This window comes from Staurois parvus, unplaced genomic scaffold, assembly GCF_062004578.1.
Source record: "Staurois parvus isolate SC_StPar_1 unplaced genomic scaffold, SC_StPar_1.0 ptg000869l, whole genome shotgun sequence".
Taxonomy (NCBI): Eukaryota; Metazoa; Chordata; class Amphibia; order Anura; family Ranidae; genus Staurois; species Staurois parvus.
Window position 1 is genome coordinate 274,457 of NW_028318665.1, and position 21,502 is coordinate 295,958.

Consider the following 21,502-nt stretch of genomic DNA (forward strand, 5'->3'; position numbering starts at 1 on the left):
GTCTCAGGGTGACCACAGAAATGACAATGGATGAATGGTGTCTCAGGGTGACCACAGAAATCACGATGGATGAATGGTGTCTCAGGGTGACCACAGAAATCACGATGGATGAATGGTGTCTCAGGGTGACCACAGAAATGTCAAAGGATGTTCCCCCAAAATCAATACCAGACCTAAGGGTCATTTTATTTTGTCACTGGGAGGAGAGCGCGGCGCACATTCCTCCCACTGACACCAATGATGGGGCACTATTCCTCCCACTGACACCAATGATGGGGCACTATTCCTCCCACTGATAACAATGATGGGGCACTATTCCTCCCACTGACACCAATGATGGGACACTATTCCTCCTACTGACCCCAATGATGGGACACTGTTCCTCCCACTGACACCAATGATGGGACACTATTCCTCCCACTGATACCAATGATGGGGCACTATTCCTCCCACTGACACCAATGATGGGGCACTGTTCCTCCCACTGACACCAATGATGGGGCACTGTTCCTCACACTGACACCAATGATGGGGCACTGTTCCTCCCACTGACACCAATGATGGGGCACTGTTCCTCCCACTGATACCAATGATGGGGCACTGTTCCTCCCACTGACACCAATGATGGGGCACTGTTCCTCCCACTGACACCAATGATGGGGCACTATTCCTCCCACTGATACCAATGATGGGGCACTATTCCTCCCACTGACACCAATGATGGGGCACTGTTCCTCCCACTGACACCAATGATGGGGCACTATTCCTCCCACTGACACCAATGATGGGGCACTATTCCTCCCACTGACACCAATTATGGGGCACTATTCCTCCCACTGACACCAATGACGGGGCACTATTCCTCTCACTGACACTAATGACGTGATACTATTCCTCCCACTGACACCAATGATGGGGCACTAATTCTCCCACTGACACCAATGACGGGGCACTATTCCTCCCACTGACACCAATGATGGGGCACTATTCCTCCCACTGACACCAATGACGGGGCACTATTCCTCCCACTGACACCAATGACGTGACACTATTCCTCCCACTGATACCAATGATGGGCACTATTCCTCCCACTGACACCAATGATGGGACACTATTCCTCCCACTGACACCAATGATGGGGCACTATTCCTCCCACTGACACCAATGATGGGGCACTATTCCTCCCACTGACACCAATGATGGGACACTATTCCTCCCACTGACACCAATGATGGGGCACTAGTCCTCCCACTGATACCAATGATGGGGCTCTATTCCTCCCACTGACACCAATGACGTGACACTATTCCTCCCACTGATACCAATGATGGGGCACTATTCCTCCGACTGACACCAATGATGGGGCACTGTTCCTCCCACTGACACCAATGATGAGACACTATTCCTCCCACTGACACCAATGATGGGGCACTATTCCTCCCACTGACACCAATGATGGGACACTATTCCTCCCACTGACACCAATGATGGGGCACCATTCCTCCCACTGACACCAATGATGGGGCACTATTCCTTCACTGATACCAATGATGGGGCACTATTCCTCCACTGATACCAATGATGGGACACTATTCCTCCCACTGACACCAATGATGGGGCACCATTCCTCCCACTGACACCAATGATGGGGCACCATTCCTCCCACTGACACCAATGATGGGACACTATTCCTCTCACTGACACCAATGATGGGGCACCATTCCTCCCACTGATACCAATGATGGGGCACTATTCCTCCCACTGACACCAATGATGGGGCACTATTCCTCCCACTGACACCAATGATGGGGCACTATTCCTCCTTCCACTGACTACAAGCACTATGTGATTTTTGTCCCACTGGCCATTCAGGCCCCCCTAAAGTCTGAAACACAGTACGTCGGCCCTTTGCTCAGAAAGTTTGGAGGTCCCTGATCTAAAGGAAAGCCCTCAATAGGACTTGCTGCTGGATGATGAACAGTCTGCATTGAAGGGCACAGCCATTGTGGAGCAGGAGCAGACATACTGAACGAGCGCAGAAATAGATATGAAATCCTCACCTGATCGACACGCCAGGTCCACATCTTTCTCAAATTCTGACTGCGGGGATAAAGAGAGATTTACAATGACTTTGGGGTCAGTTTACTAAAAGGTCACATGACTCATTTGCATAATGATTGCATGCATTAAAAAAATGTCACATGCGGTATGTTTTTAGATGCAGCTTGGGGGTCCACCCCCCAATCCATACCATGCCCTCTGGGTCAGGTATTGATTTTAAGGAGAACCCCATTCCAAATTAAAAAAAAACAGCGTGGGGTCCCCATCAAATCCTTACTAGATCCTTAAATCTGGTATAGATTTGGGGGGGACCCCATGCCATTTTTTTTTTAATTTTGGCATGGGGTTCCTCCCAAATCAATACCAGACCCAAGGGACTTTTTTATTTTTTATTTTTTTTGGTGTGGGGTTCCCCCAAAATCAATACCAGACCTAAGGGACCTTTTTTAAATTTTGGCATGGGGTTCCCCCAAAATCAATACCAGATCCAAAGGGCCATTTTATTTTTTTTTTTAATTTTGGCGTGGGGTTCCCCCCAAAATCAATACCAGACCTAAGGGACTTTTTTATTTTTATTTTGGCGTGGGTTTCCTCCCAAAATCAATACCAGACCTAAGGGACTTTTTTATTTTTATTTTGGCGTGGGGTTCCCCCAAAATCAATACCAGACCTAAGGGACTTTTTTATTTTTATTTTGGCGTGGGGTTCCCCCAAAATCAATACCACACCTAAGGGACTTTTTTATTTTTATTTTGGCGTGGGGTTCCACCAAAATCAATACCAGACCTAAGGGACTTTTTTATTTTTATTTTGGCGTGGGGTTCCACCAAAATCAATACCAGACCTAAGGGACTTTTTTATTTTTATTTTGGCGTGGGGTTCCCCCAAAATCAATACCAGACCTAAGGGACTTTTTTATTTTTATTTTGGCGTGGGGTTCCCCCAAAATCAATACCAGACCTAAGGGACTTTTTTATTTTTATTTTGGCGTGGGGTTCCACCAAAATCAATACCAGACCTAAGGGACTTTTTTTTTTTTTTAATGTTTTAAAATTTTGAAGTTTTCCTTAAAATCCACCCCAGACCCGAGGGGCCCCATGCTGTTTTTTTTTTCAGAATTTTTAATTGTCGGCATGTTTTGTTTACATTCAGCTGTCAGCAGGAAACCCGCAGACAGCTGATGAGTCATCCTTTGTTAAAGATGAGGCGGCCCGTTTCCTTAACAACCAGCTACCATGCGATAAATTTCCAACAATTTTTGGGGGTTTTCATTTGTTTTGTTTGTTGCTTTTTTCAATGCCGCACAACACAAAATTTTAAATATATTTTAAAAAATATTCTTCCCAAATATATTGACATACAGTTGAAATACTACAATAATGTCCATATTCAATATATTAAATAAATAAATAAATATATATATATATATATATATATATATATATATATACACATACAGTTGTGACCAAAATTATTCAACCCCCAATGCTGTAAAGGGGTTTAGGGACTATAGTGTACATTTGGAATTGTATTCAGAATCAAATCCTACAAGGACGTTGTAACTACCCAAATGCAACTAAAATGACATCAATTGTTTATGTAATACAGTAGTAAATGGTTCTTATGTGGTTTCTTCATTGCCACAATTATTCAACCCCTTAAAGACTACCACTCTGAAGAACAGAGGTTCATACAGGTGCTTTCCATCAGGTATTGAAAACACCTGTGGATGTCACCGAGCAGCAATCAAGCATAATAAGCACCAATTAGGCAGCTTTAAAATGACTGTGATACTCAGCTCCTTCTAGACATTTACTGGTGTGGTTACAAACATGGTGAAGGCAAGAGAATGGTCCAGGAAGACAAGAGAAGAGGTGATTTCTCTTCACAGGAAGGGCAATGGCTATAAGAAGATTGCAAAGATGTTAAACATACCAAGAGACACCTTAGGAAGCATCATTCGCAAATTCAAGGCAAAGGGCACTGTTGAAACGCTACCTGGTCGTGGCAGAAAGAAGATGCTGACTTCGACTGCTGTGCGCTACCTGAAGCGTAGAGTGGAGAGAAGTCCCCGTGTGACTGCTGAGGAACTGAGAAAAGATTTGTCAGATGTGGGTACAGAAGTTTCAGCCCAGACAATAAGACGCACACTGCGTAATGAAGGCCTCCGTGCCAGAACTCCCAGGCGTACCCCCTTGCTGTCTCCAAAGAATAAGAAGAGTCGACTGCAGTATGCCAAAAGCCATGTGGACAAACCACAAAAGTTGTGGGATAGTGTTCTGTGGACTGATGAAACAAAATTAGAACTGTTTGGGCCCATGGATCAACGCTATGTTTGGAGGAGGAAGAACAAGGCCTATGATGAAAAGAACACCTTGCCTACTGTGAAGCATGGTGGAGGGTCAATCATGCTTTGGGGCTGTTTTGCTTCTGCAGGTACAGGGAAGCTTCAGCGTGTGCAAGGTACCATGAATTCTCTTCAGTACCAGGAGATATTGGATGGAAACGTGATGCAGTCCGTCACACACCTGAGGCTTGGGAGACGTTGGACCTTTCAACAGGACAATGATCCCAAGCATACCTCCAAGTCCACTAGAGCATGGTTGCAGAGGAAAGGCTGGAACATTTTGGAGTGGCCATCGCAGTCACCAGACTTAAATCCGATTGAGAACCTCTGGTGGGACTTAAAGAAAGCAGTTGCAGTGCGCAAGCCTAAGAATGTGACTGAACTGGAGGCCTTTGCCCATGAAGAATGGGCGAAGATACCCGTAGATCGCTGCAAGACACTTGTGTCAAGCTATGCTTCACGTTTAAAAGCTGTTATAACTGTAAAAGGATGCTGTACTAAGTACTAAGATTGAATGTCACTTGGGGGTTGAATAAAACTGATAATGCTGTGAGCACAGAAAAGACATTTGTGGTTATTTCATTATAACTGTTATGTTATATTTGTCTGACCTACAAGTGCCTCTTTAATGTAAATGTAAGCAAGATGACTGAATGATCAAAAGCAATGTCAAACTGGCCAAAACACTCAATTTCAGTGGGGGTTGAATAATTTTGGTCACAACTGTATACTGTATGTTCAAATGTGTTTTTTATATATTACAAAATATATGAAAAATATTTTTAAAAATATATATTATTTTAAATATATTCTTCAGATTCTTTTGAACATATAAAAAAGTCATTTTAACATATATTTTTACATATATTTGTAAATGGATTCCAAAAATGTAGATTAAATGTATTTTTAAAGACATACAGTATATTTGAAAATGTATTTTTAAAAATATTTTTCATATATTTTGTAATAAAAATTCATTTCAATATATATATATATATATATTTACTGAAATATATTGATGTATATTTGAAATACATACATATATATACATATATACATATATATATATATATATATATATATATATACTGTATGTTGAAATTACTAAACATTTTATTTTGTATTTTAAATATATTTGTATTTTAAATATATTCTTCAGATTTTTTGAACATATAAAAAAGTCATTTTAACATATATTTTTACATATATTTGTAAATGGATTCCAAAAATGTAGATTAAATGTATTTTTAAAGACATACAGTATATTTGAAAATGTATTTTTAAAAATATTTTTCATATATTTTGTAATAAAAACTCATTTCAATATATATATATATATATATATATTTACTGAAATATATTGATGTATATTTGAAATACATACATATATATACACATATATATATATATATATATATACTGTATGTTGAAATTACTAAACATTTTATTTTGTATTTTAAATATATTTGTATTTTAAATATATTCTTCAGATTTTTTAAACATATAAAAAAGTCATTGTAAGATATATTTTTACATATATTTGTAAATGCATTCCAAAATTGTAGATTAAATGTATTTTTAAAGACATACAGTATATTTGAAAATGTATTTTTAAAAATATTTTTCATATATTTTGTAATAAAAACGCATTTCAATATATATATATATATATATATTTACTGAAATATATTGATGTATATTTGAAATACTACAATTTTGGCCATATTCAATATATTTATAAAAAAAATATATATATATATATACATATACACACACTGTATGTTGAAATGCATTTTTTATTACAAAATATATGAATGATATTTTTAAAAATAATTTTCAAATATACTGTATGTCTTTAAAAATACATTTAATCTACATTTTTGGAACGCATTTACAAGTATATGTTAAAATTACTTTTTTATATGTTAAAAAAAAATCTGAAGAATATATTTAAAAAATATATATTTTTAAAAATATTTTTCATATATTTTGTAATATATAAAAAATGCATTTCAACATGCAGTGTGTATATATATATATATGTATTGAAATATATTTTTAAATATATTGAATATGGGCAAAATTGTAGTATTTTTCTTCCATGTGGGTCCTCTATACAGTAATGACCGAGTGATCTTCAGATGAACGGCCCGAAGTAGAAATACAAAAATTGCTTCTGCCTTCTTAAGAGGTATACAGGAGAGCTGAAGGGGTTAATGACGGGTGCAATCGGGTGGACAGATTGGTCAGAAATGGGGACATTTTTGGATTCTCTTCCATGAATTATCTATCCCTCAGGTTGGTCCCATCTTGAATTTTGACTCTTGGAAACCTGAACTGATTCCCCCTCATCACATTGGAGGGCCATGCGATCCGTAGGCGATGGCAGATTGATTTTGGGGGATCGCTACTCTGCGAAATCTCCTCCTCGCCGTGCGACAACATTCCCGGTGTCAGTATTTGCTGTGTACAATATTCAGATGGAATACATTGTATCATACCGCGGCTTTCTTGTCTTTCAGCCCCACCATGGCGGTGCAGATGTACGGGTTATTGGCTTCCTCCAACTGGAAGGGTGCAAGGAAGAGAAAACAGAAGTCACATAGAAGTACAGTCATGGACAAGTATTGCGACCCGCGCAGCATGGATGTGATTGGCTGGTGTAGACACTCCAATTTCACGTTTAACCTGCATGTGTGTGTGTGTATATATATATATACATACAGTGGTACCTCGGTTTATGAACGCCTCGGTTAACTTCATTTTTGGTCAACGAATGAAAATCCATTGAAAATAACGCCTCGGTTTACTAATTTTTTTCCCGATACGAAGTAAGTTTCCCCAGGATGCATTGCGCCTTGAAATGCATTGTAAACCAATTAATCCATTCCGGAGGTCAGAAAAAAGTAAAAAAAAAAAGTCTTTTATCTGTTCAAAACTCTTTATAAAATGCACTTTTTGATTTTAAAGTGAACTTTATAAAGAGTTTTGAACACATAAAAGACTTTTTCTTACTTTTTTCTGACCCCCGGAATGGATTAATTGGTTTTCAATGCATTTAGGAATTAATTTTTATTCATGTCCCTGTATAGTATTTATGCCTTTAAGGTGCACTTTATAGAGAATTTTGAACAGATAAAAGACTTTTTTCTGACCTCCGGAACGGATTAATTGGTTTTCAATGCATTCCTATGGGAAACCGCAGTTCGGTTTACAAATTTTTCGCAATACGAAGCAAGTTTCCCCAGGATGCATTGCGCCTGGGAGGTTTATAGCGCCGTCCCCGTGCCTTTAAAGTGCACTTTATAAAGAGTTTTGAACAGATAAAATACTTTTTTTTTAACTTTTTTCTGACCTCCGGAACGGATTAATTGGTTTTCAGTGCATTCCAATGGGAAACCGCGTTTCGCTTTACAAATTTTTCGCAATACGAAACGCCCCATTAAATTCGTAATCCGAGGTGCACCTGTATATGTTGTATGACAATTTTTGCGTGACAAGGTGATACATTTGAAGGAAATCTGACCGCATCCTAAAAACAAATGAATTCATATTTGAGACCCTAAACCAGATTAGGAGTTGGGACATCAGTGTGACTTTCCGGATCCTGATCAGTAACACACCAGGAAAGCCAGGCAGTTGGCATTTTCAGAAGGAGTTGACATTCTCCCACTTCAGAAAAAAAAGCTGAATCCTCTCAGCTGTTTCTATATTGTTGACCACTAGAGGTCTCCAACCTTCTTCGCTGATGTACCCTCACCGACCTCTTTATTAGGTCCACCTGTTCAATGGCTTGGGAATACAAATTGCTAATCAGCCAATCACATGGCAGCAACTCAATACATTTAGGCATCTAGACTTGGAGAAGACAACTTGATGAAGTTTAAACTGAGCATCAAAATAGGGAAGAAAGGGGGTTTAAGGGACTTTGAACGTGGTATGGTTGTTGTTGTCAGATGGGCTGGACTGAGGATTTAAAAAACTGCTGATCTCCTGGGATTTTCCTGCACAACAATCTCTAGGGTTTACAGAGAATGGTCCGAAAAAGAGTGAGTGGCAGTTGTGTGGAGGAAAATGCCTTGTTGGTGTCAGAGATCAGAGGAGAATGGGCAGACTGGTTCCAGATGATAGAAAGGCAACAGAACTCCAATAACTCCTCGTTACACCCAAGGTATGCAGAATACCATCTCTGAATGCACAACACGTCCAAGCTTGAAGCAGATGGGCTACAGCAGCAGAAGACCACACCGAGTGCCACTCCTGTCAGCTAAGAACAGGAAACAGAGGCTGCAATTTGCACAGGATCACCAGAATTGGACGATAGAAGATTGGAAAAACGTTGCCTGGTCTGATGAGTCTGGATTTCAGCTGCGACATTCAGATGGTAGGGTCAGAATTTGGCATACACAACATGAAAGCATGGATCCATCCTGCCTTGTATCAATGGTTCAGGCTGGTGGTGTCATGGTGTGGTGGATCCATCCTGCCTTGTATCAACGGTTCAGGCTGGTGTTGGTGGTAATGTCATGGTGTGGTGGATCCATCCTGCCTTGTATCAATGGTTCAGGCTGGTGGTGGTGGTGTCATGGTGTGGGGGATCCATCCTGCCTTGTATCAATGGTTCAGGCTGGTGGTGGTGTCATGGTGTGGGGGATCCATCCTGCCTTGTATCAATGGTTCAGGCTGGTGGTGGTGTCATGGTGTGTTGGATCCATCCTGCCTTGTATCAATGGTTCAGGCTGGTGGTGGTGGTGTCATGGTGTGGTGGATCCATCCTGCCTTGTATCAATGGTTCGGGCTGGTGGTGGTGTCACAGTGTGGTGGATCCATCCTGCCTTGTATCAATGGTTCAGGCTGGTGGTGGTGTCATGGTGTGTTGGATCCATCCTGCCTTGTATCAATGGTTCAGGCTGGTGGTGGTGTCATGGTGTGTTGGATCCATCCTGCCTTGTATCAGCAGTTCATGGATGTGCAGCCAACAAATCTGCAGCAACTGCGTGATGCTATCATGTCAATATGGAGCAAAATCTCTGAGGAAGGTTTCCACCTCCTTGTTGAACCTCTGCCATGAAGAATGAAGGCAGCTCTGAGGGCAACAAGAAGTCCAACCCGGGACTAGCAAGGTGGACCTAATCAAGTGGCCGGTGAGTGTATAAGACAATGGATTGTCTATTGTATAATGTTCTTAGTATTTGTAGCGCCAACAGAAGGTGCAGCGCTGCACAGCGTGCCTACAACCAATCACAGCAGTCCATGTTCTCTGAGTGAACATCATTTATTTTAATACACTGGCAGAAATGGGGCCACTGTGGCACAGAGGGGTAGGATGCGGGTTGGGATGAATATCAGAATCATCGAGAACCAGACAAATGTATTAAAAATAGATTTCTGGTAAAATAAAAACAAAAAAAAACCAAACAATATGGCTGAATAACGCCACTAATAAGTACCATTAACTGAGCGTGTCCATTCTGGAAGGAGCCGCCCGAGTCGCCGTTGCCTTCTTCTTGGCGATCTACAACTCGGCACTTCACAGCATCCTGCACCTAGCGGGGAACATGAGACAGCAAAGATCATCATTCTTGTGGCTTTTCTGGAAGAATTGTCCCCAACACATCGTAATACAGGAGAGCCACCCCCAGGAAAAGGAGAAATCTGTTAGACGGCCATTTATAGAGGCTGGAATTGTAATTTTTGTTTTTACTTTTTTTCTCATTCTGACCTATTTTACCAACTTATTTCATTGTTTATGTAACATCCATCCTCTCCTCTTTTTTCCTGTCCTTGCTCTTCTTTCTTTCTTCTTGACTTCCTTCCTCCCTTCCATGTTCCTAAAGTCGCACTTCCTTCATTCCTTCATTCTTTCCTTCCAACTCCCTCCTTTCTTCTTCCTCTCTTGATTCCTTCATCCTCCCATCCTTTCCCTCATTTCCTTGGCTCTTCTTCCTTCCTTCATCACCCCTTCCTTTCTCTCCTGTCCTTCCTTCTTCTTCCTTCTTTGTTTTTTTTCCCCTCCCTTCTTTTCCCTGCTCCTTTCCCTTCTTCCTATCTTCTTGCCTTTCTTCCTCCCTTCTGTTTCCATCCAGTATTACTTCTTTCTTTTCTTCCTTTATTCTCCTTCCTATCTTTCCATCTTCTTCCTGTCTTTCCTTTCTTCTTCCTTCTTTTCTTCCTTCATCTTTCCTGCCTTTTCCTTCTTATCTTTATTTTTCCTCCCTTCCATTCCACACCCTTCTCTTTTCCTTTCCACTCTTTCCTTCCTTCCTTCCTTCTGTTTTCTTCCAGTCTTACTTCCCTCATCCTCCCGTCCCTTCCCCTCCCCTTTTCTCTTTTCCTTTCCCTTCTTTCTTTCATTCCCTTCCCTTCTTTCTTCATTCTTTCCATTCCTCCTCCCTTCCTTTCCTTTCTTTCCATCATCTTCTTGACTTTCCTTTCCTCTTCCATCATTCTCCCTTCCCTTTTTTTCTTCCTTGTTTTTGTTTTTTCCTCCCATCCCTTCCCGTCCCCTTTCCTCTTTTCCTTTCCCTTCTTTATCTCCTTGCTTCTGTCTTTCATTCCCTTCTTTCTCCTCCTTTCCTTTCTTTCCATCATTTTCCTGACTTTCCTTTCCTCTCCCATATGTTCCCCCTGTATTCCTCTTATCAAAATGTGTGGTAGCCCCCTTCCCTTGACCCTACAGCCTGCTTGTATCCCCTGTTACTCTTAAGGCAATAAGTTGTAGCCTCCTTCCCCTGACCCTATGCCCCGTCTGTACCCCCCGTGTTCCTCTTAAGGGAGTAAATTGTAGCCCTCTTCCTCTGACCCTATGACCCATCTGTACCCCCTGTGTTCCTCTTAAGGGAGTAAATTGTAGCCCTCTTCCTCTGACCCTATGACCCATCTGTACCCAGTGTTCCTCTAAAGGAAATAAGTTGTAGCCCCCTTCCCCTGATCATATGCCCTGTCTGTACCCCTGTGTTCCTCTTATCGGAATATGTGGTAGCCCCCTTCCCCTGACCCTATGACCTATGTGTACCCCTGTGTTCCTCTTATAGGAATATGTGGTAGCCCCCTTCCCCTGACCCTATGACCCATGTGTACCCCTGTGTTCCTCTTATAGGAATATGTGGTAGCCCCCTTCCCCTGACCCTATGACCCATGTGTACCCCTGTGTTCCTCTTATCGGAATATGTGGTAGCCCCCTTCCCCTGACCCTATGGCCCGTCTGTACCCCTGTGTTCCTCTTATAGGAATATGTGGTAGCCCCCTTCCCCTGACCCTATGACCCATGTGTACCCCTGTGTTCCTCTTATAGGAATATGTGGTAGCCCCCTTCCTCTGACCCTATGGCCCGTCTGTACCCCTGTGATCCTCTTATCGGAATATGTGGTAGCCCCCTTCCCCTGACCCTATGACCCATCTACTGTACCATGTGTTCCTCTTGCAGCCAGTTTTGCCATGCATTTTGCTGCATTTTCCTGTATATATATATATACTATAAGGACCCTTCAAAACAAGGACATGCTTATGGCAATAGCACACCATGTGACTACAATGGGCCCAAAGCTTGCGGATTAGGTAGGTTCCAGTAATATGTGGCAAATTCATGCTGCATTTTTTTCTGCATTGATCTTCCATCTACTGAAATCTTTTAAAAGTTTAAAGTGCGCTGCATGTGATCTATGGTGATCCCCATCCAATAACGCTGTTACCTCTCGCCGCAGGATGCAGTGCACCATAACGATGACGAACCCTTCCAACGAATCAAAGACAGCAAAGAGTATCTGAAACAGGGCCGAGCGGCGGTCTGTGATGGCGAGGACGGCGGACATCCATGTCAATGCCAGGAGCGGCAGCACCACGCAGGAACTCCACAGTGACGCCCTGGAAATGGAATACAAAGTGATGCGTGAGGCCCGGTGATCACTAACACGACTCCAATAAATACATCCGATTCCAACAGAATATCAGATCATCCTCTCTAGAAAACCCCAAATCCTGACAGGATCACATGACTCAATGAAATTCCGGGTGACAGATCTGACCTATCACCTGATGTATAGAAAAGGCCAAATACGTATTATAATGGAAGGCAAAAAGATCAAAAGGGACTAGAGAGCAGGAAATGGCTACAACCTTCAGATACATCACCGTAACAAACTATGTGCCATACTTCAACAATTGGTTCCATGTTGATCAGCCAGGTCCTAGCACTACATAGCTGGAAGAACTAAAAGAAGATCGTACAATCAGACTGCAATGTGTATGGTCAGCTTTACTGAATCCTTGTTGCGTGAGCTAATGGGCATAGCAGGGGGCGTACTTAGGGCTCATTCACACTTGGGGTGCTCTCTGAAGAGTGTATCACCTCCTTGTCTTTTGTTTGAACCCCTTGACCCAGAATTAGAGCTCCTCAACTGCTGCCACTTGAATGGGTTGGGTTTGGTGGGCACTATACCTGCAGAAAGTGACAGTGGGTGTCTTTCCTGCCCGGAACGTGAAAGAGAGCATCAGGGCCCCCCACGTGTGTACATCCCCGGCCAATGCCTCTGCAGCTAAAGGGGGTAGTGGTTGAACATCAATCAAAGCGCAACTCAGTGGCAATCTTTTATCATGCCCCCCCCCCCAACCACTAGTATGAACAAGCCCTTAGGTGGGTTTACAAGCAGAAAGGAGCTGAGGGTGGACATTTCATGCTGGCAGGAGGCGGAGTCTACAGTCCTGATTTGAATCTACTGGAGTTAAACCAGTTGTAGGTTGGTTGGCATTGGTACTGCACCAGGGATGGACTGACAGCTCATGGGGCCCCTGGGCAATAGGGGATCATGGGGCCCCTGTGTCCTCGCCCAAGCTCAAACCACACCCAAAAAAGCCTATGAAAGGTACCAGGGGCATCTCATGGGGCCCCCTACTGACCCAGGGCCCTCGGGCAGTGCCTGAGTGCTCGAATGGTCAGTCCGCCCCTGTACTGCACTATTTTAAAGTGAACTTTAACTTAAAACTGAAAGTTCTGCCCATCCTCCTCTTTTCTCCAAAATTTGTGGGGGGTTTTTGGTGGGGGGGGGGGGGGGGGGGGCAGCTAAGTTTTTTTTGACAGGTACCCACTCCTATTTCCACAATTCTCACCCAGCCAAAATGTATGTAAGGTTGGCCTGCCACTCTCAACCCACAACCCCCACATCACATGTCTCGAGAGGCTGCAGGACCAGCCTAAAGTGCTGCTCAATCTTGTGCATGTGTAGTGGGGTGGGCTCCCAAATTCAAGATGGCGGCACCAGGGTCATGCAGCAGTGAGAAGAACCGGTTTTGGAAAGATGGACTCCAGGGGCTGAGAAGTTCCTTGTTTTTTTTTGTGTCGCCCAGGACAGCACATAACCTAAATACACCACTGGGGAGGTGTCAGCTGGTCCCTATGAAGGAATTGTGTCGCCTGTGTTAGTTATTTGTCTGCAGATAGAAGTGTATTTTCTGCTGTGTTCATTGCCCTACTTAAGGTTGCCCAACAGAAATGGTGCTACCTGATAGGTAAGAGTTACCACTGCTGGACAGGTATTTCCGGGCTTTTCTAAGAAGTCCCGCCCTCTTCTGGACAAAACATATAAAAAGGGAAACTGTATCTAGGTCAGGGGTCCCCTGGTATACTCTCAGGATGAGAAGGGGAAGTGCTGCTGAAGATGTAATTGCCACTTTACCCCCTCCCCCCCCTTTGTGGGAGTCCAGTTGGGGTTCCATGGGAACTTATGCTGCTAAATAGACTAATGGACTAAAAGACTCTCTCACCTAATTAAGGTATGACCACCTTATGGGGCAACAGGGAGCACCAGGGGTGCAAAAAAAGGGCTCTTAGAGAACCCTGTACAGGAATGTGTATGGAAGACATCTGTGAGAAATATTATTATTATCTGTTATGTTCAGTAAAAGAACTTTGTTGTTCCTCAAACTGCCTGATGCATGCATGGCATATCCAAAGGACAGGGCTTGACAAAGGGATGGAGAGGAGCTGGTGAAGATACAGTTCAAAGGTCTAACAAGCTCAGATGCTATCTGGAGGAGGCCATGGTCTGGATCAACTGTGGGTGGAGGATTATAACTTTTTTTTTTTAATGGTTGAACTGGATGGACTTTTGTCTTTTTTCAGCCAGACTAACTATGTAACTCTGTTTCCATTGCTAATGACTACAGTACTAGCCAAATACATAAGCAGCCAGCCAGTCGGGAAGCGTTGACTTGGCATGGGTGATGGAAGGCCCTGTTAGTGAAGAGACTTGTTCTCTAGTGACCGGTTCCCCACATACTGGGACTGACATTGCAACACAGGGGCCCTTGGGACCTAGACAGGAGGTCACAGAGGAAGTAATGAGGCCCCGGGAGAAGAATAGAGATGGGATTTGTACAGGAGGGATTCCTAGTATTCAAGTGAAAAAAAACGGATTGATGTCACTGGGAGTGAGGCTACTGGGTTGGTGGGGTCCGGTAAAAGCTCAATGGTCCCGGCTCAGAAATGCTGCACAACGTAAGTGAGATAAATATTCTACAGCGTAATGAGGAACTATGTCTGTAGGAACTATGTGAAGGGTTACAGAAGTTGGCAACAGATTATAGAGCGTTAAATGTATTCTCTCTAAGAAGCCTCGCTTTTAAGTTGGAGTGCTGCCTCAACTCTGCATCAGTGGGAAAATCAGCCCACCCCTGGGGGCAATAGCGAGGTTTGGATTTTAAAGTTGCCATGGGAGGGTCCTACAGACAACTCCAACTGGAACAGCACAAGTGGCTTAGTGTAGGTGCCAGCACCTGGGGCCCTCCCACCGTTCCGGGTCCTGTACTAGGACACAGTAAGCCCCACCCACACAAGTCCACAGGATCAGTTACCCCTGGTGCAAAAGGTTCTGGCACTTGGCTCCACAAATTCGCCTGGCAGGGGCACGCTAGGGTTGGGCACCCAGGACATCTGCCCTGTAACAATAATACACATTGGTGCCAAAGGAGGCTAAACTCCTGTTCTGATATCATGTATGAAAGTGGGAGGGCCCCAGGTGCTGGCAACCTACACCAAGCCACTTGTGCTGTTCCAGTTGGAGTTGTCAGTAGGACCGCCCCATGGCAAGTTCAAAATCCAAACCTAAAACTGCACAGTAATTGGCTGCAGCATCTGAGCGAATGAGGACTAAACAGGTCTGGATGCTTTTGTTGAGGTCTATGTCATTGCCTCCTGACCAAAACTTCAATTAACTGGGTGCTGTGGGTGATCCCATCACTACCAGACAGCAACTACATCCCTAACCAAATCTACATGGGAGAAAACAAAATGGCGCTGATCTGCACCTTACACACCAATCCATCAGTATGAAGGAAAAGATTTTGGGCTCTTCACACTCATGTGTCCCGTAACGTACACAATGTAATAAACATTTTTTTTCTGCTTTGAGGCGCTTTGGTTAAAGAAAAAGTCTTGTGAAAAATGATGAATAAACCTTGGCACCAATGAAAGTCAGAAGTTACCCAGGCCTGTGCCACCAAACACTTCCAGGAATGTCCATCTTCTGAGACCCCCACAGCTCTCGCTGGTTCATCCCACAACCTCCATCTCACGAATGTGTCCTACAGGGATGTGAGATCAGAAGGAGGAAGCAGTAAGAGCTGCAGAGGACAACAGAGGTCCACACTCCCGGAAACGTTGGACTTCATGGGACATGAACTTATGACTGGATTGGTAATCTGAAGCATGTGCCCTGGGAAAGTTGACTATTGACGGAGGTTGTAATTAGAGTTTTTTCATGACAGAGCCAATTTAAACTAGCCTGTTCATTTCGAATGGGCTGTCAATGCACCTCAACAAAGGAACACCCCAACCTACACCATATCTGACAATACAAAAACGCAGGGTATGTGCACTACAGTTCACTTTTGCTCAGGTGCGTTGGCAGCTTCTGTATATGTGCGTTGGGGTTACATTCTAAATTAATAGCATCACAATGCAACACGTGTTTCACTTCACTTTACTGCAGAGCGTAGGAGTGAAGCCAACCTAAGAGACGGTGTCAATGGGCTTTTATTTGCTTCATGCAGGTCTTGCATTCCCATACAAATCTATGAGAATGCTGCTTGAAGCAGTTCAACTGAGAGATCAAACGAGATCAACTACAGCTCAGGAGGAGGTCAAATGAAGGTCAGAAGTAAACTTCAGGTCAAATAAAGGTCATAAAGAGGTCGTATTTAGGTCAGAAGGTCACATGCAGGTCAGAGGGAGGTCAACTTCAGGTCAAATAAAGGTCAAAAGGAGGTCAACTGTGGGTGAAATGGAGGTCAGAAGAAGTAAACTGTAGGGTTAGAATGGTGTCAAATGCAAGTCAGAGGGAGGTCAACTGTAGGTCAAGCAAAAGTCAGGAGGTTAACTGTAGGTCAGAGGGAACTGTGGGTCAATTGAAAGTCAAAAGGAAGTAAATTGCAGACCAGATAAGGGTTTAAGGGTGGTAAGACCCAGCATCCAGTCTAGATGGTGGTAAGACCCAGCATCCAGCCTAGAGGGTAATATGACCCAGCATCCAGCCTAGAGGGTAATATGACCCAGCATCCAGTCTAGTAGAATAAGACCCAGCATCCAGCTTAGAGGGTAATATGACCCAGCATCCAGCTTAGAGGGTAATATGACCCACCATCCGGTCCAGAGGGCAATAGGACCCAGTTTCTAGTCTAGAGGCTGGTAAGAACCAATATCCAGTCTACAGGGTGGTAAGAACCAGCATCCAGTCCAGAGGGTGGTAAGAACCAGCATCCAGTCCAGAGGGTGGTGAGATCTAGCATCCAGCATAGAGGGTGGTAAGACCTAGAATCCAGTCTAGAGGGTGGTAAGATCCAGCAACCAGTCTAGAGGGTGGTAAGATCCAGCATCCAGTCTAGAGGGCGGTGAGATCCAATAACCAGTCTAGAGGGTGGTAAGACCCAGCATCCAGTCTAGAGGGTGGTGAGATCCAGAAACCAGTCTAGAGGGTGGTAAGACCCAGCATCCAGTCTAGAGGGTGGTGAGACCCAGCATCCAGTCTAGAGGGTGGTGAGATCCAGAAACCAGTCTAGAGGGTGGTGAGATCCAGAAACCAGTCTAGAGGGTGGTGAGACCCAGCATCCAGTCTAGAGGGTGGTGAGATCCAGAAACCAGTCTAGAGGGTGGTGAGATCCAGAAACCAGTCTAGAGGGTGGTGAGACCCAGCATCCAGTCTAGAGGGTGGTAAGACCCAGCATCCAGTCTAGAGGGTGGTGAGATCCAGCAACCAGTCTAGAGGGTGGTGAGATCCAACAACCAGTCTAGAAGGCAGTATATGGACTCTTTGACCAAAACCACTTTTCTTTTCTGCTTCTTGGCTGCTTTGTAAGGAAAAATAACACATCTTCCCAGTAACTTTGCCCACGATGTCCATTCAAGCTCTCTATAGCTAATTAATCCCCGATGATGAATGTAATACGTAAACTATGAAAATGGAGCATTTCTGGACCTCCTTTAGAAGTTGTCTACAAAACCGTCTGACATGGATCCCTGAGGGCAGTCATGTGACACCTGTATGTTCAATCGCCTATGTTTATGGCTGGTTTGGGAGAGCAGATAACCGTAATATGATCGAGAAAGAAGAACATTGCAAATTATCCATGTATTAAAATGTGAAGTCACAGGAAACAGCAATCAACAGGAAATGTGACATAGATAATATATAGAGTTGTCTAAGATCAATAGATAGAGAGAGAGGAGGAGAGAGAAAGAGGGGAGAGAGAGAGAGGGGGGGGGAGAGGGGGGGAGAGGGGGGAGGGGGGGGAGAGGGGGGAGAGGGGGGAGGGGGAGAGAGAGCATATAGACATAAATAACATAAAGTAAAGAAAAAAAGAGAGAGGAAAAAGAAAAGAGAGGATGGGCATAAAGTAAGTAAAGATAAAGAGGGAAAAGAGAGAGAAAGAGACAAAAGACAGAAAGAGAGAGAGAGAGGGGGGGAGGGGGAGAGGGAGATAGAGGGGGGTGGAGAAAGAAAAGAAAGAAAGAAAGAACATAGAAACAGAGAAAGAAAAAGAGAGAGAGAGAAGAAAAGAAAATAGAAATAGAGAAAGAAAAAGAGAGAGAGAAAGAGAGAGAGAGAGAGGGAGAGAAAAAGAGAGGGAGAGGGGGAGAGAGAGATGGGAGAGAGAAAAAGAAAAGAGAGAGGATGGGCATAAAGAAAGTAAAGATAAAGAGGTAAAAGAGAGAAAGAGACAAAAGACAGAGAGCGAGAGAGAGAGAGAGAGAGAGAGAGAGAGAGAGGGAGTGAGATAGAGGGGGGTGGAGAAAGAAAGAGAAAGAAAAAAAAAAAAACCAGAAAAAGAGAGAAAAGGACAGAGAGACGAAAGACAAGAAGATAGAAATAGAGAAAGAAAAAGAGAGAGAGAGGGAGAGAAAAAAAAAGAGAGGATGGGCATAAAGAAAGTAAAGATAAAGAGGTAAAAGAGAAAGAAAGAGACAAAAGACAGAAAGAGAGAGGTGGAGAGAGAGAGGGAGAGAGAAGGAAAGAAAGAAAGAAAGAAAGAAAGAAAGAAAGAGAAAGAAAGAAAGAAAAAAGGAGAGAGAGAGGGGGGGTAGAAATAGAAAAAGAGAGAGAGGGAGAGAGGGGGGATAGATATAGAGAAAGAAAGAGAGAGAGGGAGAGAGAAAAAGAAAAGAGAGAGGATGGGCATAAAGAAAGTAAAGATAAAGAGGAAATAGAGAGAGAAAGAGACAAAAGACAGAAAGAGAGAGAGAGGGGGGGGGAGGGGGGGATAGAGGGGGGGGGGGAAGAAAGAGAAAGAAAAATAAACAAAAAAAGAGAGAAAAGGAGAGAGAGAAGAAAGAAAAGAAGATAGAAATAGAGAAAGAAAAAGAGAGAGAGGGAGAGAAAAAGAAAAGAGAGGACGGGCATAAAGAAAGTAAAGATAAAGAGGTAAAAGAGAAAGAAAGAGACAAAAGACAGAAAGAGAAAGAGAGAGAAAAGAGAGAGGGGGGGAGGGGGGGGGGATAGAGGGGGTGGATAAATAAAGAGATACAGTGTATCCCGGCATAGATTAGACAGTTTTCTCCATTCTGCTCCATCATGACGACATTAACTGATAAAATAAGACAAACATTCCCATCAGACATTTTTTGGTTCCGTTTTTCCATCGGTAGATAAAATTCTATGTGACTATAAAACTTCTATGGTGTCATTATTTCGATACACAGCGATTTCAGTGAAAAGGTCATTTTGCTTTAGGCGTCCCATTCGGAAACCTTCTCTCGGTCTCACGATCTCCAGGATGACAGACTTAATCGGAAATTTCAGCGGAATTAACAGAAAAGGAGGAAAATGTTTCCAGCCCAGCGGCAGACATTCCCAGGAAGAAATCTGCCATAGTCACCAATTCTGTCACAGATGAGGTTAATAAAAATGACAAAAGACGGACATGCAGGGACGAGAAAAGAAAAGCAAACAGAAAAGCACAGCGGGGGGATGAGAGGAGGTCAGAGAGTGAAGCCTGCCTACCCTGTAGATTGTAAGCTCTTTGGGTCAGGGTTGCATTTCCTTTGGTTTTCAGTTATTTGTGTCTATTATGATGTCACAACAGACAGAGGGAGGAGTCCTCTACACACAGCTGAGGCACACGTACAGGCAAAACATCTCTGCAGCAGAAGGAGGGAGACAACACTTCTCAGAGCCTACAGACTCCTTGCCACTGACTTAGTTTTGTAATTAAGGATGATTATGACGAGACTGAACAATCCAACCTAAGCTTCCCTGTCACTGCTACCCCCGACTCATCGGCTTACACCATAGCCACGCCCCCTGAAAGCCTGATGTCAGTTGAGTATTTTTGTGAATGGGAATCACCTTTTGTGTGATAATATGTCTCAGTAGTACAATTAGTATTTTTTCACAATTACTGTTCCTATGATTACTGGCTGCATTTCCTCCCCAACAGAAATGCTCCTGCGCCATTCCGCGTCATTGAAGTCTCACTCCTCACGGTTCAGTCACCTCAACCTCTTGACTCCCAAGCCTATTCTGACACTTTTCTCCTGCATGTGAAAAAAATAATCTCTTTTTTATTGCTAGAAAACAACTTGCACCCTCAAATATGATATATATATAAACTTTTTGAAGCTGCTAAGTAGCTTTCTAGCAACATAAAAAGATTGTATGTATATATATATATATATATATATATATATATATATATATATATATATATATACACACATTTTTAATTTTTTTCTTTCTTAACTGAGACCCTAAAGAATAAAATGGTGGATGTTGTAATTTTTTTTTTTTATGTCAGGCAATATTTTCAAATGCAATTTTTTAAAATAAAATTTAATTAATTTAAATGCAAAAAAAGCACAATATATAACCCAATTTTTGGTATAATTTAAAAGATGATGTTACATCGAGTAAATAGATACCTAACATGTCACATGTCGAGGGCACCAAACTACCTAAAAATCTCCAGGAAGCACAGGAAAGGCGGGACACTTTACATTTTTTTAAATTTTAATTTTAAAATTTTATTATATATTTTATAGAAAATTTCTTTAATTTACACTGTTTCTTTCTTTTTTTCTTATTATTGACCAACTTTCGCTAAAAAACTACTTAGCACCCTCAAATATGATTATATATATCTATATCTTTATATATATACATTATACACACCACACATATATATCACATTTGAGGCTGCTAAGTAGTTTTGTAGCAAAAAAAGATAATTGATATATATATTTTTTTTTTCTATTATACAGGATTTATATAGCGCCAGTTTGCTCAGCGCTTTACAATATAATCAGTGCTTTACTATATATATATATATATATATATATATATATATATATATATATATATAAATAATTTATTTATTTTTATTTATTTATTTTATCTGAGACCCTAGAGAATAAAATAATGGATGTTGTATTTTTTTTTTCAATGTCACGCAATATTTTCAAATGCAATTTAAAAAAAAAATACAATTTAATGAATGTAAATGCAAAAAAAGCACAATACATAACCCAATTTTTGGTAACATTTAACAGATGATGTTACGTCGAGTAAATAGATACCTAACATGTCATGCTTTAAACTTGCATGCACCAGT

The 21,502-nt window shown here is 42.5% G+C and overlaps 1 protein-coding gene across 2 annotated transcripts in view; it reads right to left on the reverse strand.

Annotated features, from left to right (window-relative positions):
• Window positions 1-12,465, reverse strand: part of LOC149443204 (adhesion G protein-coupled receptor B1-like) — a 42,119-nt gene extending 29,654 nt beyond the window's left edge. Inside the window, exons 1-4 of one of the 2 annotated variants that reach the window (XM_089655781.1) lie at window positions 12,100-12,465; window positions 9,859-9,954; window positions 6,910-6,975; window positions 2,061-2,100 (exon numbers count right to left, since the gene is read on the reverse strand). In XM_089655781.1, coding sequence (XP_089511907.1) covers window positions 2,061-2,100; window positions 6,910-6,975; window positions 9,859-9,954; window positions 12,100-12,219 — 322 coding nt within the window. In that variant the 5' untranslated portion in view covers window positions 12,220-12,465. The remainder of the gene's footprint in view (window positions 1-2,060; window positions 2,101-6,909; window positions 6,976-9,858; window positions 9,955-12,099) is intronic. The other variant, XM_089655780.1, reaches the window with a different exon arrangement.
• Between the last annotated feature and the right edge of the window lie 9,037 nt (window positions 12,466-21,502).